Source organism: Chiloscyllium plagiosum, unplaced genomic scaffold (genome assembly GCF_037043375.1).
Source record: "Chiloscyllium plagiosum isolate Xiang-an unplaced genomic scaffold, Cpla_swu_hap1 HiC_scaffold_36, whole genome shotgun sequence".
In the NCBI taxonomy this organism is placed as follows: domain Eukaryota; kingdom Metazoa; phylum Chordata; class Chondrichthyes; order Orectolobiformes; family Hemiscylliidae; genus Chiloscyllium; species Chiloscyllium plagiosum.
In genome coordinates this window covers 14526140-14545123 of record NW_028270174.1, presented here as the reverse complement: position 1 = coordinate 14545123, position 18984 = coordinate 14526140, and the positions used below count along the sequence as shown (strand labels likewise).

General features: G+C 40.5%; 1 protein-coding gene across 7 annotated transcripts in view; it reads right to left on the bottom strand.

The window, feature by feature from the left end:
- The window catches only part of wrn (WRN RecQ like helicase), a 104507-nt gene that overhangs the window by 18069 nt on the left and 67454 nt on the right, over positions 1 to 18984 (bottom strand). For 5 of the 7 annotated variants that reach the window (XR_015753311.1, XR_015753314.1, XR_015753312.1 and 2 more), the window contains 4 exons: positions 16675 to 16762; positions 12805 to 12917; positions 7140 to 7254; positions 1434 to 1508 (listed from right to left, as the gene is read on the bottom strand). Coding sequence is in view for 1 of the 7 variants with exons in the window: in XM_087979980.1 (XP_087836106.1) it covers positions 1434 to 1508; positions 7140 to 7254; positions 12805 to 12917; positions 16675 to 16762 (391 nt within the window). In the remaining 6 variants the exon portion in view is untranslated. Of the gene's footprint in view, positions 1 to 192; positions 307 to 1433; positions 1509 to 7139; positions 7255 to 12804; positions 12918 to 16674; positions 16763 to 18984 lie in introns of all 7 variants that reach the window. The other 2 variants (XR_015753315.1, XR_015753316.1) reach the window with 2 other exon arrangements.

Genomic DNA, 18984 nt, shown 5'->3' with positions numbered 1-18984 from the left:
AATGAATGAATAATCATCAAATATGGTCACTAAGATGAATCTAAGCAGCAAATAGAAATATTTTTCTATCAGTTCAATCAGCTTGGTAAAGTAGTAGAGCTGGAGAGAGGCAGCCTTAATTCTTGATCACCAGGGGAGGAGGAGGTGGTAGGGAAATGGTGAGCTAAAGAATTGAATTGAACTAACACTAACCTTGTGTTTGCCTCTTGTGGCATGTAGGATGAGATGGCCTCAGCGGTTTTCATAAGAAAGTGGGGATCAGAAGCAGGTTGCAATTCAACCTAAGTTTCTTCTTTTCCAAACCTGCTTTGTGGATTGATATTTGGGTTGGTGGAGGGCAGAGGAGGTAGAGAGAAAGTGTGCATATCTGGCTCACGGTTCACCGCTTTTGTCATACTGACCCACCCCCAACAAACATACACACTCCTTGTCACAGCCTCTCAGACACACACACACTCCCTGACACAGCCCATCTCTTTCTCTCTCATACACATACACTCTCTGCCGCTGTCTCAGCCTCCCTCTCTCTCACACACATTCTCCTGCTGTCACCGCCTCTCTCTCTTTCACACTCACACACACTCTCTCCCGCTATCACAGCCTCTCATACACATGCTCCCACTGTCATAGCCTCTCTGTCTCACACATACATATATACACACACACACACCTGCTGTCACTGCCTCTCTCTCTCTCACACACACACACACACACACACACACACACACACACACACACACACTCTCCTGCTATCTCAGCCTCTCACATACTCATTCTCTCTCCTGCTTTCACAGCCACACACATACACAGCTAAGGAAATGCATTCTGCCACCTTGAATACAGTCTTACAGTGAGTTGAGGCGATGGGACCTGTTTGTGAAAGGGTCTCACTGTTCTGACTCTATACAACTCCGACCTCAAAGTTGATCTAAACATGCCACCTATCCCTTGGAAAAGCCCAACTACAGCTTCTGGCTGGCTTACTGACCCAGCAGGCATCACATCCCTTGCAGCTGTTTGGCCTGGTACATCCTAGTAACTTCCTCATCCTGCCATCAGACTGAATGAATGTAGAGAAATTCACAGAGTTCACCGCTCCTTCAAACAGAAACCATTTCTCTTCTGCATTTGTGACTGAAAATGGGAACTGAACCTAACTCAACCTCACTGACAATGACAGCAAATGCAGAGAAGAAATTACCTCTGTTTGGGGGGAGCATTTTCTTGCAAATCTTCCACATATACTTAGCTGGATTTGAGACAGGGATTACAGACCAGATAGGACCCTTTGGTGGGACACAGGCCACCTGTTGGACAAGATTGCTCTACATTCATGAAATGGTCAAATGATACACAGCATGTAACCCATCTGTAGTCTCAGTATTTATCAATGAGATGGGCAAAATGAGCGAAGCTTTGGAGTATTTCCTTACCACATGGCCTGACGTAGAGTTCAGATGGACGAATGGTTGATTTGCCACGTGAGTTGAAACAGAAAACTTGTCCATCTGTTGAGAATTAATAAAAGCTGTTAATCTGGCTTTAGATGAATACAGTCTATCAACTTCTCAGAACTTATTTCCAATTTAGTTTGTAAACTTAATCATGGATACGCTCAGCCCTCATTATGCTTGAGGGAGTAGGGACATGAAAATCCTGCAGATACCATTTCCATGTCTGTGCATGGAACTGGACAAGGCAAAGGAATAAATTTGGAATGGTGTCTAGAGCTGACCTCACGTGCACACGGATGATTGGGTATCAAATGAACAAATAACAAGGACTGAGAATAGTTAGTAATGTTATGATTTTGGATAATGGGAGTGTTTTTTTTCTGCCTTAGCCCATCAAGTGTTAAATGTTTCAATTTTGCTGACAGTATCAGAAAACTATTTTATAGTGAAAAGAAACTAAAAAAGGGTGAAAATAGCCATGAACCTACATTGGTCTATCGCCTAACCACTGCAATTTACTGAGATTTTTAGTTAATCCCTACAAGACAATGCTGTCCAGCAACAAAAGGATGAAAATGTTAAATGTAGGTGAAATGCAGCGACACTTACCTGCTCCTTAAGCAATACTGCCATCATTTCTGCCAATACAAGGGAGCAGTTGGGGCCTCCATTTAACAACTTTGTTAATATGACTGCACCCCAAACAGTGCAGCACTCTCTCAGTAATGTATTCAAGAGCATGCACTCAATGGTGTTCTCTCAGTTCAATCCTTTGAAGTTCAGTTTTTGCTGTACTCCACATTGCGCTTACTCAGTCATACATCATTCCATCTCCAAGTATTTCCCATTGCTAATTGATTGCTCTATTGAGTAATTTCACTTATTAAAACAAGACTTTGGCCTCGACTCTTACTTTTTTTTTCTGTTAACTCAGTTAAAGTAATTATGCTAGGGTCACTTCTTTCCAAATGATCCCATACTGTCAGATCATCTCATCACTAAACCAGAATTACCAGTGATACTGGAACACCCCATAACACTCCTTAAAAATGAATAAAGGTTTTATGTCACTCTTTGGCTATTCAATCTAATGTAACTTAGGTGACTGTAACACATTTATTCCAGGAAAGAGAGAAATGCAAAGCAAGAAACTACAGGTCAGTTTCCTTAACTTTTGGCAAGGTAAAATGCTGGAATATATTAAGTTTATAGCAGCACACTTAGAAAACCTCACTAGTATCAGGCAGAATTAATGTGGTTTTGTGGAAGGAATATCATGTTTTAGGCTAGTTTATTTGAGGAGGTAATAAGCAATGTGGATAAAGGAAACTGGATTTCCAGAAGGCATGTGTTACATGCCATATCAAGTAAGAGCTCATGGTATGGAAGGTAACATATTAGCATGGGTAAGAGATTGTTTAAGCAACAGAAAACAAAGAGCATGGATAGATGGGTCACTTTGGCTTGGCAATCTATAATCAATGGAAAAAGGAACTCATTTTATTGTTGTTAAATTTGCTGATGACAAAGATAGATGGGAAAGCAAGCTGCGAAAAGGATATGAGGAGTGAATACGCAAAACTTTGGCAGATGGACGATAATGTGGGAAAATGTGAACTTGACATCTTGGCAAGAAGAACAGAACAGCAGTATGTAATTTAAAAGGGAAAGAATCAACACTTCAGACACAAAAGATGAATCTTTTGTGTGCGCGTGTGTACGAGAGAGTGCGTGTACACGAGAGTGGGTCTGCAATTTATATGCGTGCAAGAGTGTACAGTGTTGTGGGGTCACTTGTAGTGTGATATGAAGCCAAGATCCCGGTTGAGGCCATCTCCATGGGTCCCGAACTTGGCTATCAGGCTCTCCTCAGCCACTTTGTATTGTTGCCAATCCCGAAGTCCGCCTTGGAGGTCACCTGAAGATCCGACGCCGAATGTCCCTGACACTATGGAAGTGCTCCCCAACTGGGAGGGTACACCCATGTGCAATCTGCCAGCTTCCTTTATCCACATAGCTTATTACCCCCTCAAATAAATTAGCCCAAAACATGCGTGGAGTCCATTCATCTGTTGTCGTAGCATCTGCTTGGTCTCACCAATGTACCATGCCTCAGGACATCCTTGCCATTTGAGATCGAGAACGTTGGCCAAGTCATAGGAGTACCTGCCACGTACATGGTGGGTGGTGCCCCCACGGGTAATGGTGGTATCTGTGTCGACACTCTGACACGTCTTGCAGTGGTTGACATGAGAGGGTTGTATGGTGTTGTGGGTGATGTTGTCCTGAAGGCTGGGAAGTTTGCTGCGAACAATGGTCTGTTTAAGGTTTGGTGGTTGTTTAAAAGGAGAAAAGAGGAGGCATAGGGAAGGTCTTGGCGAGATGCTCTTCCTCACAGATAACTGTCATGTCAACCAGTCTGACTCAAGATTGGGATACAGACAGACTCTGACCTCACACCTTTAATGCAACACCTGAGCTGAGATGTCATCTTTTGTTACTCAAAAGAAGTTCTGGGATTTACATTTTAATTAACCAAAACTTGCAAACCATTTTAAAACATGACTTGACAATCCAGGTTTGTTCAACATATCATTTTAGTTTCATGGCACTGTAATCTTTTGCTACAAATTCTGTGTGTTATGATCTTATACTCCACAACCACCTGAAGGAACAGCGCTCTGAAAGCTAGTGCTTCCAAATAAACCTATTGTACTATAACCTGGTGTTGTGTGATTTTATACTTTATCCACCTCAGTCTAACACCAGCTCCTCCACCTCCAAATAGGTACAGCAAGTAATTAGGAAGATAAATGGATTGTTGCTGTTTATTGCAAGGGGAAATGGAATACCAAAGCAAAGATGTTTTGAGAGAGTTGACAAAGCATTGGAGAGAAATTATCTTGTGCACTGTGCAGAGTTTGGGTGTCCTCATTTAAGAAAGGCTATTCATTTCAGATGAAGAGCTTATGCTTGGAACGTTGATTCCCCTGCTCCTCAGATGCTGCCTGACCGGCTATGCTTTTCCAGCACCACACTCCGATTCGATATAAATTGAATGATTCCTGGCAATAGTGGGTTATTTTATGAGAAAGGGTTGTAAAGATTGTGAATATAGGTTGTAAAGTTTAGAAATATGAGAGGATTCTACTTAAACATCCAAGATCTGAAATTAGACAATGAGGGGATTTGACAGGGTGGCTTCTAGAATGGTGTTTTCTCTAGTGGGAAACTAGAATAGAGACACAATTTAAAATGAGTGGTTTCTCATCAAAGGTAACTGGAGGATAGCTAATGTGATCCCTTTGCTCAAGATGGGCAACAGGGATAGGCCAGGTAATTACAGACCACACAGACAGTCTGATATGTCAGTGGTAGGAAACTTATTGGAAAAATATTTGAGGGACAGGATTAATCTACACTTGGAAAGGCAAGGATTGATCAGGGATAGCCAGCACTGATTTGCTCGAGAGAGACCCTGTCTGACTAATATAACTGAGTTTTTGTTTTGAAAATGTGACCAAACATATTGAAGAAGGTAGTGCAGTTGATGTGGTTTACATGGATTTCAGTAAGGCCTTTGACAAGGTCCCACATGGAAGATTTGCCCAAAAGGCAAGGGACCATAGGATCAAAGGCAAGTTGGCAAACTGGATCCAAAATTGGTTTGTAAATAGGAGACAAAGGGTAACGGTGGAGCATTGTTTGGGAGATTATAAGCCTGTGACCAGCAATGTACCACAGAGATCGGTGCTGGGACCCTTGCTGTTGGTTATGTATGTAAATGACTTTGAATTGATTGCAGAAGGTATAATTAGTAATTACTTGCCAGCAATTACATAATTAGTACAGATAACATGAAAATTGAAAGAGTTGTTGGTAGTGAGGAGGATGGTTCCAAGTTACTTTTTAATATTGATCAGCTGGAAAACTGGGTGGAGCAATGGCAGGTAGAATTTAATACTGATTAGTGGAAGGTGATGCATTTGGGGAAGTCTAACAAAGGGAAAGACATATATAATGCTTGCCTTCATTTGCTGGGAAAGAGAATACAAGAGCAGCAAAGTCTTGTTGCAACTTCATGCAGCATCGGTCAGGCCAGAGATGGAATAATGTGTGCAACTCTGGTCGCCACACTATCAGAAGGATGTGATTACAGTGGAGAGGGTGCAAAGGAGATTCATCAGGATGTTGCCTGGAATGGAAAATTCCAGTTATGAGGAGAGACTGGATCAGCTGGGTTTGCTTTCCCTATAGCAGAAGAGGCTGTGGGGAAATGTGATTGAGGTATACAAAACAATGAGAGGTACAGACAAAGCAGACTGTGAGAATCTTATCCCTATCACAGATGTGTCCAAGATGAGAGAGCACAAGTTTTAGATGTGGAGCAAGTGGGTTAGAGAAGATCTGAGGAACGATTTCTTCACCAAGAGGGTGGTAGAAATATAGAACGTGTTGCCCGAGACAAGTGGTGGAGGCAGGTACTCTTGCATCATTTAAGAAGCCTCACGATGAGCACTTAAAATACCAGGGCACAGTAGGCTACGAACCAAGTGCTGATAAATGGGATTAGTGTAGTTTGGCGTTTGTTGGTCAGCATAGACATGGTGGGCTTATTTCTCTGCTGCATGACTCTATGACTTTAGGATCGAGGGAAAATATTTTCTCTCAGAAGGTCACAAATCTGAGGAATTCTCCTCCTCAGAGCATACAGTATTGTAGAGTTACTAAATATTTTTAAGGCAGAAGGAGACAGATTCTTCACTGACTAGGGAGTTGCAAGGTGCAGAGGTTTGCAAGAAAGTGGAAATGAGGCTAAAGTCCAATCAGTCACAAACTTATCAAATGGTAAAGCACAGTCCAGAATCGCTTAGGCTGGCTTCTAATCTGTAAGCTTGTACATAATGGTTAAGTGAGATGTCTTTATTTTGCAGACTTGAAGTTTTGAATTGCTGATGCCAATTCAGCACTGTGAACTGACAATGAATCTTTTTCTTCTAGACTGTACAAAAAGCCAAGAAAGAGAGTCCAAACGCACTTAGGAGCAGTCCTAGTGAATGGCGCTTTCTGATATTTCTCAATCCTATTTTTATTTATTGGGAGCTTACAAGCTGACAGCACAGAGTATATGCATCAAAGGTATTGGGACCGATTTAAAGCAAATACAGGAAAAAAAAGTGCAGAGAGAAGTTAAAAATCTGAGGGAGAAAAGTCATAACTATGTTCTCCTACCGTCAATCAATGGCATTGGATTGAAGTGGGATCCCCAATGTTCGACCCCAATATTTTGTAGACGTCTGTAACAATAGCTCACAAACTTTCAAGTAATGATTAGATTCCCTACAGTGTGGAAACAGGCCCTTCGGCCCAACAACTCCACACCAACCCTCCGAAGAGTAACCCACCCAGACCCATTTCCCTCTGACTAATGCACCTAACACTATGGGTAATTTAACATGACCAATTCACCTGAACTGCACATCTTTGGACTGTGGGAGGATACCGGTGCATCCAGAGGAAACCCACACAGACACAGGGAGATTGTGCAAACTCCACACAGGCAGTCACCCAAGGTTGGAATCAAACCTGGGACCCTGGTACTGTGAGGCAGCAGTGCTAACCACTGAGCCACCGTGCTGCCCAGTATGAGGGAGGAAATAAAATAAACATCTTTTTGCAACATACCTCCAATTCATTAGCTTGACAGAATTCCCTGATAGTATTCAGGAGGGGAGCCAACACACCAGATTTGGCTTCAGATACCCCATCAATTCGTTTCAGATTGTCAGCAGTCGACGGCCTGCGGTTAGAAGGTAAAATAATAATAAGACTTTTATGGGGTCTCATGAGTGAAAGTGGAAAGCATAAGAACAGTCCAAGGACATTCAGCTCAAGTCAAAACACTAAAGCTTAATGCAGTTATTCAAACTATTTTGACCACTCAATTCTGCTGGATCCCCACAGAACCAGGACCCAGCTTAACTCACTTGTACATAAGTCACAAAGCCAGTTTGCTTTTGCGAAATAAGCATCTGAAATGAGCAGAGAATCCATATGATGCTAGTAGCAGACATGATGCCAATTACAGTGAACTGACAAGGACAGGACAGTTACACATCAATCTTTCCAATTAGGAGAAAAATGAATTGACATTTCAAATATAAAAGGTTAAAGTAACAAACTTCCAGAAACCAAAATGCCAACAATATCTTAACAATGGCATAGCAAATACCTTTTATTTGTGAGCAGGTTCTATGCCTTAACCTGTTAGTTTCAAATCCAACCCAAGCTCTCAAACTATTGTTCTACTGAATACATTGTCCATGTGCAAAAAGACTGGTTTCTAAATGTAATAATGTAAAACTTGTGCAAAAAACCAAGACATGGGAGTGAGAAGCTGCTGATTGGCGTACTCTGAAATTTGCAACAGTGGGTCTGAGCCTGTGCTATATAGAAGGAGAATAACTCTTCATTTTGCACGAGGAGCTCCTTCCTGTCGTAATTTGTCAAGCTGCTGGTACATGAAAAACCTGCCCTTAGAGCTCAGCGTGTTGTTTAGTCAGTTGAGATGTGCAATATCAACTTCAGGCAGCAGTCCATAAAGGACGATGGTTGCTATTAGACCACATGTTGTAGTGCTGGCAGGCAAGTGGATAAGTTGTCCATAACATCACTATGGATACAAAACACACTGTTCTTTTAAATAAAGAGTTGGTCTGCCTGTTGGCTAAGCCAATGCAACCACCTAAACCCCTCATTTATTGGTTGCAAGTGACAATAAGACCATAAGATGTAGGATCAGAATTAGTCCATCACGTTTGCTTTGCCACTCAATCATGGCTGATATGCTTCTCAATCCTGCCTCTCTCTCATAAACTTTGATCCCCTTACTAATCAAGTATCCATCCATCACTCTTATTAAAGACAGTGATGGATAGATACTTGATTTCAGTCTTCTGTGGCAGGGTTCCACAGATTCAACACACTCTCGCTGAAGAAATTCCATCTCATCTCAGTCCTAAAGAGTCAGCCCTTCACCCTGGGGCTGTGGTCTCAGGTCCTAGTCTCTCTCACAATTGGAAACTTCCCCATATACACTTTATCCAGGCCTCTCGGTATTCTATACATAAACCTCCTCTGGACCCCCAACAAGCACAGCATCTCCTTCCTTAGATAGGGGGCTCAACATTGTTTACAATATTCCAAACTCCACAGCCTTCTACAGCCTCAGCTGTTGCAGCCTTCTCAAAATGAACGCTAACAATGCATTTGTACTAACTACTGACTGACCCTACACGTTAACCTTAAGAGAATCCTGAACTTGGACTCCTACGTCCCCTGTGCTTCATATTTCTGAAGCCTCCCCCCATTTAGAAAATAGTCTTTGCCGCTATTCTTCCTTTCAAAGTGCACAACCTCACACTTTCCTACACGGTGTTCCATCTGCCATTTCTGTGCGCATTCCCGTGGCCCGTCCAAGTCCTTCTGCAGCCTCCCTGGTTCTTCAACACTATCTGTTCCTTCGCCTTTCTTTGTGTCATCTGCAAACTTAGCAACAATGCCTCCAGTTCCTTCATCCAGCTCATTAATGTCTAACATGAATAGTGCAGTCCCAACACAGAATGCTACAGCATTCCATTTGCCACCAGCTGTCATCCTGAAAAAGACTCTTTTAACCCCACACTCTATCTTCAGCCAATCTTCTAACCATGCCCATCATGTGCAGATTCCTGTGTGGCACCTTGTCAAAGGCCTTCTGGAAATCCAAAAAGACCAATAAATAAATTCAAGTGAGGGGACATTCTGGCATCAGAAACAAAGAAAGATCAGCAGGGTCTTAAAGCTTGCCCTAGGGTTTTGTGCAAAATCCAAGTAATGGCACTGTAATAATGATGACGTTATACCTTGCCAGCAGTGCATATGTCACTTCATTTGAGACTATCTGACTGGAGTAAATGATTTGAAACATGCCAGTCGCATCAAAGTTTCATGCAGGGATACCCTTGTCTGTATATAACTGTGCTTCCTGAAGAAGGGCTTATGCCCGAAACATCGATTCTCCTGCTCCTCAGATGCTGCCTGGCCTGCTGTGTTTTTTCAGCACCACACTTCTCAACTCCGGTCTCCAGCATCTGCAATCCTCACTTTCTCCCTGTAACTGTGCAGTGTATGATGCAACTATGCAAAATAGTGATGGTGAAGACAATGCCCCTTCAACATGTCAGGCAGCTATAAACACAGGGACAGCAATGTTAAAAGGCATTGCCATAACACATCCCATTATTATATATGTATTTGTTGGCCCCCACAATCTCCTTCATGTCAACTCAATTATGCAGTCTGTTTATAAATCCTCAAATATATTCACAAATCTCAGTGGTGCAAGTTAAATAAGGGTAGGAACTAAAACAAAGTGCTGATACAGAAAAGAGATTACAGAAAGGAAAATATGAATCGAGAACTGTACAGCAAATACTTAACTGCATTAAGTAAAATGCAAATACAAAAGCGGTCAAAAGTAAGCTTGTTTGGAACCATGTCTTTTAAAGAACAAAGTACCACAGACCTGAAATTCAAAAAGGGATCATTTTAATGTTAGCAACACAGACTCTTCCCATCCCTGAATGATTGAACAACACAAAATGTAGCATGCATTGTATCAGACACAGAGTGTCAACTGTTGACTTGGCTGTCCCACCTCCTGGTTCATATTACTAGCAGGAATGCTCCTCTTGCATCCACAATCCAGAATGAAATTGAAAGCCAGTAATTCATCAGATTGGCAGGACACATTTCTAATGGGCAGGGCAGGTCGTGATTTGCAAACACTGATTTTTTTTTTTAGGAAAGTCAAGTGTTTAGGTATAGGCAAATGTTTGATTTCATTGGTGTTTGGAAGGCACTAAATAAGGTACTAAAAAGAAAAATGGGATCCTGAAGGGAATCCAGCCACATACATACAGAGGTGGCTTGGGCAACAAGTAAGGATTAACATTTATTTGTTGGACAGGTAACTCTGGTTCAACCTGCTTTGGAGGCTTTGTTACATGATTCTTTACCTCTGATCACTGCACAGGTTGAAATAACCATCTTTTTTGCCATATTCTCATAACCAGCAAACTAAAATGTTCAAAGGAAATGAAAAAGCCAATTATTTTCAAAAATAATTATTTGTTTTTAAAAATGGTCAGAGACCATTGTGATGGGTTAGTAAAATGAGTGTTGCTTAAAGTAATGAAAGTGCTGCACCTAGATTGGACAAGAAAGAGAAAGGGGACATGCGCTGTTATTTTAATCTTGGATGTTCTACTGTAGATCTGAAACTTTTGCAACTGTTCTGCACTACGAGTGGGGTATTTTATTGAATCAGCGTGGTCTCCTTTTAGGTAGCCTGGGTAATAATTCTCGACAATTTGAAAGCACCCGTACAAAAGGCACTTTGCTGTGTCTAAGACCTTAGAGTTATGAGTGAATAGAGCAGTGAGTCCTTTGCTGGTATGCTTCTGTCCCTCTGGAATAGATGCCTTTCTGGGTAAAAGTAATCATAATTTTGCCAAGACATGCAGGAAGTTATTAAGAACGTTAAGTGAAAGAGCACTCTTACCAAATGTTCTCCCCTCCCTCCCCCCAGTCAGGTAAGGACCATAGGCTGAACTCTTAATAAAAGACTACAAAGACGTTTCCAGGTAATTCACTCATACTGGTTTTATACCAATGGCATTGTAAGTTAGCAAACTCAGGAATATTCACCTATTACTCCTTTTAGAGGCTATGGAGAGATATAACACAATTTTCACTTTAGTCATTCTTGTGATGTGGCTTTGCTGTCTGGGCCAGCATTTTGTCCATATCTCCAGGTTTCCTTGAGAAGGGGTTAGTGAATTACCTTCCTGAACTGGTACAGACCATTCGGTGTAGATACACTGCAGTACTGTTAGAGAAATTCCAGGATTTTGACCCGGCAAATCGGAAGGAAGGGCAATATATTTCCAGGTGAGGACAGTGAGTGGCTTGGAGATGAACTTGCAGGTGATCAAACTCCCAGCTATTTGCTATCCTTGTCCCTCCAGTTAATAGTGGTCATGAGTTTGAAAGGCACAGTTGAAGGGGACTTGGTGAATTTCTGCAATGCATCTTGTAGATGGTACACACGTCTGCTACTGAATGTCAATGTGTCAGGAAAGCAGACAACATATCCAAAGACCCCTCCCACCCCAATTATACACTCTATCAGGCAGAAGAAATAATAGTTTGAAAACATGTACTAAGAGTCAAGAACTGCTTCTTGCCCACTTTTTTCAAGAGTTTTGAACAGACCGCTCATCTATTAGAGTTGAAATTTCAGTGCACTTTGTACATGTAACACTATATTCTGCGTTTTGTTCTATAACCCTGGTGTACTTACAGAAGGTGAGATTTGCCTGGATAGCATAGAAAACAATCATTTTAACTGCATCTCAGTACGTGACAACAATAAGTAAATCAAATCAATGGTGAAGGGAGTGAATGCTCGTGGACGTAGTACCAATCGTGTGGACTGTTTGATTGGGATAATGTCAAGCTTTGACTGTTGTTGGAGCTGCAGTCATCCATTCAAGTGTGATATTGACAACTAGGTATTTGACAATGGTAATTGTATTGAATGCCAAAAAGTAATGGCTAGATTCTCTCCAATTAGAAATGGTCATTGCTGGGCTAGAGCGTAACACAAATATTTCATGCCACCTGTCGGCCCAAACCTGGGTTTATCCAGGTCTTGCTGCACTACAAATCATTGGCAAACATCCTCACTCCTAACCTTACAATGGAGATTAGGTTGCCGATGGAGCAACTTAATACATTTGGACTTAGGACACGAACTACACTCAGGAATTCCTGGCAAAGGATGTGCTAGACCTGAGATGCCTAACCTTCAACAACCTCAACCATCTTCCTTTGGGCCAGGTATGACTCCAACTGTTGGAAAGGTTCCCCCCACCAAATCCCATTGAATCTAGTTTTGCTACGACTCCTTGGTCAATGCAGCCTTGATGTCAAGAGAAGGGACTCCAGTCCTATCTGAACTTGCAATGGCTTACAGACTGCGTATTTGACACATAACTGTAAACTCAGGAAAACATATTTCGATTGATTCTATTCTGCTCACTTCACAACCAACATCAATATTTTATGTATTAACAATGATGCCTTCAGGCAGCATCAGAAATTCCAGTTGGTGGGTGCCAGACAGTGTAAATGCTGCTGTACATCACTTTAAAATACACAAAAAAACATTATTAGCTGACTGATCAATTATAATAAGTGAGCTGTACTCCGTTTTACAGGCTAGACTTAAATATATTTCACTTACCTTATCTTGGCAAAGTCCAGCAGTATTTTATTTGTAGCCAAAATAGCTGGGGGAACATCCTTCTCAATGGCAATTTTCTGCCTTGCTGATAACAATTTGCCGTATAACTTGCCCTGTTGACAAAATGGCACAAAGAACAAGTATGATGGAAGGAACATGAATTATAATTGGATTGCAAAACATTTTTAAAACCTTTTCATACAACAAAGGTTCCTTTATTAGCAAAAGAGTTTGTTAAAAATGCTCAATGATAAGTCAAAGTAAAAACATAAATAAAAGGGTGTAGCGGTCGGGGGGCGGTGGGTAGTGGGATCAATTATTAATTTGCAGAGGTGCAATAAATAAATAACGAGACTGTTCAGACAAAATAAAACATATCAGGATAGATGACTTAAAAACTGATGAAAGTAGCAATTATAAAGAGGATTTCAAAGATGGTGGAAACACAGGGGGCATACAAAAGGTCCAGGAATGGAGGAGGAGTGGAGGCAGAGGAAAGCAGCGTTCAGAGAATAGGAAGATTTACAGGAAAAAGGAGAGATGAGTCAGTGGAAGGATTAAACACAAGGACAGAAATTTTCAAACTGAGCCAGTAGGAAACTATGATCCAATATTTGTCTGTGAGTGCGAGGCATCATGTGAAAAAGGATAAAGGCAGCAGTAATTTGCATTAGTTCCAGATTGTAAAGGGTGAAGGACAAGGCCAGCCAGATCAGAGTTAGAGTAATTGAGAATTAGACATATAACAAATCAGAGTGTAAGATCAAGTATGCTGCATTGCCTCATATGATCATTCATTTCAGCCATGATATAGTTTATTTCTACAACACTTGCCATTAACTATTAATGAAGCAAATGTTGTTGTACTATTTTTAAATCCATTTGCTTGCACATGGAGTTCATGAAATTGATGAGGACAGGGGAAAGTCCCAAAATAGACTGGATACAAATGATGAACTTAATTACATGAAGTCGTATGGTTTGTCTAAAATAAAACTGATGCTACAGTTACTGAATTGATGCTGTGATCTTGTTGTCACTATTCAATCATAGCAACTTTCACAAGCTAAAATGATACACTTTAAGTGCAAAAATTTAAACTATTAGATAAAATTCCCCAGAACAATGGAACATTACAGTTTCATACCACATTATCCACAAAAACCTCAGGCATTGGCGCCTCCTTTATTCAAAATTTAGTACTCTTGTTATTAACTTAGGAATATCCAACAAATATAATATGCAAGCTGTGCACTACATGGGTTCAAAGCCAGAAATTAACTTGTGCGTAGTATGATTATATATGCATGTAAAATCATTACCGATCTGTTAATCATATTCTGTGCTGATTTCAAACTCCTTTGTACTCAAAACCAACATTACAGCTGGAAAGCTAAGCAGCACATTTTAATGGTGTATAGATAAGTTACTTTATAGATGTTCAATAATCTTTGTGACACAATTTCACCCAGTATGTGCTCTCTGATGCTGCTCCAGATTGCAAATTAGTATGATCCCAAGTCTTTTTTGTGAAATCTGTGCAACTGAATATTCCTGAAAAATATTCCTATATTATCAAGTCAAATAATTGTTTTTGCGAATTATCAATGATTGCCAAACTTGGGACAGCAACTGAAAAGAATCTAAATGGTTAAGTGAATAAAAAATATTCAGTAACATCACTGCTCATTTAATGGTTTTCCTCTGCATTGGCTAAACATGAATCATTAGCAAAGGCATTAGAAAAGTTCCCTTTGATATACATCATGGATCTTTTATACCCATGTAAAAGTCAAAGGAAGCCTCAGATTAATGTTTCACAGAGAGGAGGACAGATTGAGTAGGCCTTAAGAATATACCGAAAAGGAACCCGGAGCATGCACTTAAATCCTTGATTTACAACTAATTCCTCAGTCAAATGGATGAGCCAAGCTGATGCAAGATATTAGCTAATTCTGCTGATAGCGAACATTGAGCCTAGTACCCAAATGGCTTAAGAGCACATCTGGCTATATCTGTGCCTCAGGAGTGAAAAAAAGAGTGTCCTGGAAATCATTTAGCTGTTTAATACAGGATAATATTCAAAGTTTCTATTGATCCCGAATTAGTGATTGAACCAGAGATAATTTCAACCCTTGAGAATAATTTAGATAGATGGTTTAATAAAGTGAGCATAGATAGATACGGGAACAGAGCAGGCATAGGGGATTATGGCTCGTGCTCGGTTGCAATTTATAGGACATTCTCCATAGATAGCAACAAAAGATAAATGCAGATTTCTTGCAATCTCTATTCATTATCAAAAGTAGAAGAATGTAAGAGACATCTGCATTTTAAAAATACATCACAAGAGTTGAAGCAATGATAAAATGTTACTTGAGGTCTATGCACTGAATTTCAGAAATGCCTCTTTTAAACAAAGGAAGTAAACTGGGGGCCAGGTCAATGATGTGTGTTACATTTTCCCAAATGGGGAAGAATATTCGTTATTACCCACACAACCTCAATACCAATGAATTAATATATCAAACTCTGTTGGTGGTCAACTATGACGTTAGGAAAGAGACACTGTTGGGACTGGATTGGTGCACCAATAACAAATTCTCTCTCAGAATCATCTGGTGGAATGAACTCTACCTGTAATGTGTGCTCTCCATAAATGGAGAAAAAGAAAACATTAAAAACATGGGAGCCACTGAGTACATATCACCAGTATGCCCTTTCACAAGCAACTGAATTATTTTGATAACTGTCCAATTGATAATTGTTTGATTCACCACAAGTCATTGAATCATTACTACCTAAAAGCAAAATCAAGTCTATAACACTTCTGTAGAGCAAACCAACCAATTCCACTCTTCCCTACTCTATACTGAAGCTCTGCAAATTGTTTCCAAGTGCCTATCCAAATTCCTTCTGAAAGCATTCATCATCCCCACTTCCACCACTGTTGCACATAATGTTTTCCAAGCTAAAAATATAATCAAATGCAAAGGTAAATTATTCCAATCTTGTGGTAGCCTGAACAACCATTCCCACCCATCACAAAGACATCTCATTCCAACCACCATAACATCTGAATTTGTTTATCTGCTGCTAAAACCCTCGTTCAACCTTTAGAAATAGCTATTCCAATGCACTCATGGTCAACATACCAACATTCTAACTGAAGACTATCCAAAACAGTTGCACACGTCCTATTTCATACCAAGCTCAGTTTTCTTCTTATCCCAGTGCTCACCGATTATCCTTGGCTCCTGGTCACATGATATCATTTTATAATTCCCATCTTTGTTTACAAATTCCGATCTCTGCAATCTTCTTCAGCCTAACAATCTTCTTGAGATATCTGTACTCCTCAACTTTTATGGTCCTGCACATTCTCAATTTCAAATGTTCCACCATTGGAGATTATGCCTTCAGTATGCAAACTGAAAAGCTGCAAACTCAAAATCCCTTCTCAAACCTCTTCCTCTCACTGCCTCACATTAATACACTTCTTAAAATTGAAGTGTTTCACCAAGGTTTTGGTTATCTGATCATATCTTTTCACATATCTTGGCGTCATTCCTGGCCTTATAATGCTTTTATGAAAAGCCTTAGAACAGTGTGCTATGTAAAATATATTTTAGAAATAAGTTGCTGTTGTTAAAGAGAAATTCTGGAAAAGACAGCACCCTCATCAAGGATATATTGTACAGTGTCTGAGGATTATGAAAGCTGTTATTAGGTATATTCTAGTGTGAAAGTAAACATACAAAATTTGTCTTGGGTGTTTTCGCCATTTGCATATGGAAATATCTTTACTAAAAAAAAAACACAGTAATTTGGAGATGAATAGAAAATATTCTCCAAAACTAAATTACTTACTTCCAGTTCCAGTTGCTTAGGTGATGTGACTTGTTGAGGGGGAATGGATTTTATCGGTGAACCAGACGAAGGTGGAACAAAGAAACGGCTGAGGAAAAGAACACAAAGATGCCACTATTTCAGATTTTTTAAGAAAAGACCTGTACACTTATACAGCACATTTCATTACCACAGGATGTTCCATAGAACTTTACAGCTAATAAAGGATCTGTGAAGTAGAGACACAGTTCTAACATTGGAAATGTGGCAGCCAATTTCAGCACAACAAATTTTACAATCACTTGATAATTATTTTGTTTTGTATTGCTGGCTGAGGGATAAATATTCACGAGGAGAAGAAGGATAACTCTCTTTTACATCCACATGAGAATACACTATTTGGCCTCAGTAGCTGCTGCCTAATCCCAAAGGCAGCACTTGCAGCAGTGCAGTGGTCCCTGCACAAGATTGCGTTGAGATTTTTTTTTCAAGTCTGGAACAGGACTTGTACACACACCTTTGTGACCCATATATGAGAAGGCTATTGACTATCAGTGGGGCTGGGAGGATATACCATTGACCAGAAACTAAACTAGCCTTGTCATATAGTACTGGAGCTACAAGCACAGCTCAGAAGCTCGGATCTTGCAATGAGTAACTCACCTCCTGACTCCCCAAAACGTATCCATCATCTACAAGGCATAGGTCAGGAATGTGATGGAATACTCCCCTGGGTGAGTGCAGCTCCAATAACATTCGAGAAACTTGACACTAAAGCTGCCCACTTAACATTTTTTTCTAAAACACTCAGAACGTGGGCATCACTGGCTAGACCAACCTTTATTGCCCATCCATAATTGCTCAGAGGACAGTTAAGAGTCAACCAAGTTGCTGTCTGTCTGGAGTCACATAATCCAGACCAGGTAAGGACAGCAGTTTCCCTGCTTAGAGGGCATTAGTGAACCAGATGTTTTTTTTATTTCCTGACAATCAGCAACGGTTTCAGGGTCATCATTAGATTTGTAATTCTGGATTGTTATTGTAATCAAAGTCCACCATTTGCCATGACAGAAAACGAACTTGAGTCTGCAGAAATGACCTGGGGCTCTGGATGAATAGTCTATCGATAATACCACTAGGCCACCACTCCTCTTGACTGGCACCACATCTACAAACATTCAGTTCCTCCATGATCAATGCTAGTTGCAGCAGTGTGAATTATTTGCAAGATGCATTGCAGCAATTCATAAAGCCTCTGTCCAGAGCACATTCCAAACTCAAAACCACTTCCATCTGGAAGGATAAGGGCAGCAGACGTATGGGAACGCAATCATCTACAAGTTCCCTCCAAGCAACTCACTCTCCTGACTTAGAAATATACCACCACACTTCCAGTATCTTTGCACCAAATCATGGAACTCCATGGTACAAGAAGGCAACTCACCACCACCTTCTCAAGGGCAACTAGGGATGGGCAATAACTGCTGTCCCAGTCTGTGACGCCGACATCCCAAATGAATGAACAAAAACCATCTGGATCATGGTTAAAAATCACACAACACCAGGTTATCGTCCAACAGGTTTAATTGGAAGCACTAGCTTTCGGAGCGACGCTCCTTCTTCAGGTGATTGTCACCTGATCACCTGATGAAGGAGCATCGCTCCGAAAGCTAGTGTGCTTCCAATTAAACCTGTTGAACTATAACCTGGTGTTGTGTGATTTTTAACTTTGTACACCCCAGTCCAACACCAGCATCTCTGAATCATCTGGATCACGATAGACAAGCAATTAAAATGTAGAATAATCCATTCACTTAATTCACATGGATAAAAATTTCATGTAAACCAAAAGTAAAGCAGCTAATCTGAAACTTGATATGTTGGCCAATGAAACCGTTCAATGATACATCAAATATATGGTAGACTTAACCAGCACTGTCAGCACAATGGAGCTCGTTAATAAAACAGAATTGGTATACTGAAATATACGACAGACAGTCTGAACAAAGGACAGTTAGAATCAATGTATTAGAGAAATTGAGCTAAAGTAGAAGACCAATCAAAAGAAATCAGGGATGAGTTGAGTGTGAGCGTACGCTGTAAATGGATCAAAATCTGATCACAGTGATATATTTACAGTAAATGGAGTTAAAAAATGTTTGTTCTCTATATTCTGTTTATTGTTTACTGCATTTGCTTACCATTCTGGATGTTTAGAAGCAAACTAGGTACCAGCCTTTGACAATACAGCTATGAAGCTGGCATGTGGGAAGTAAACACTCTGGAAGGAACTGTGCAAAAGATTTATTCTCACATTGCAAAGCATAGCAC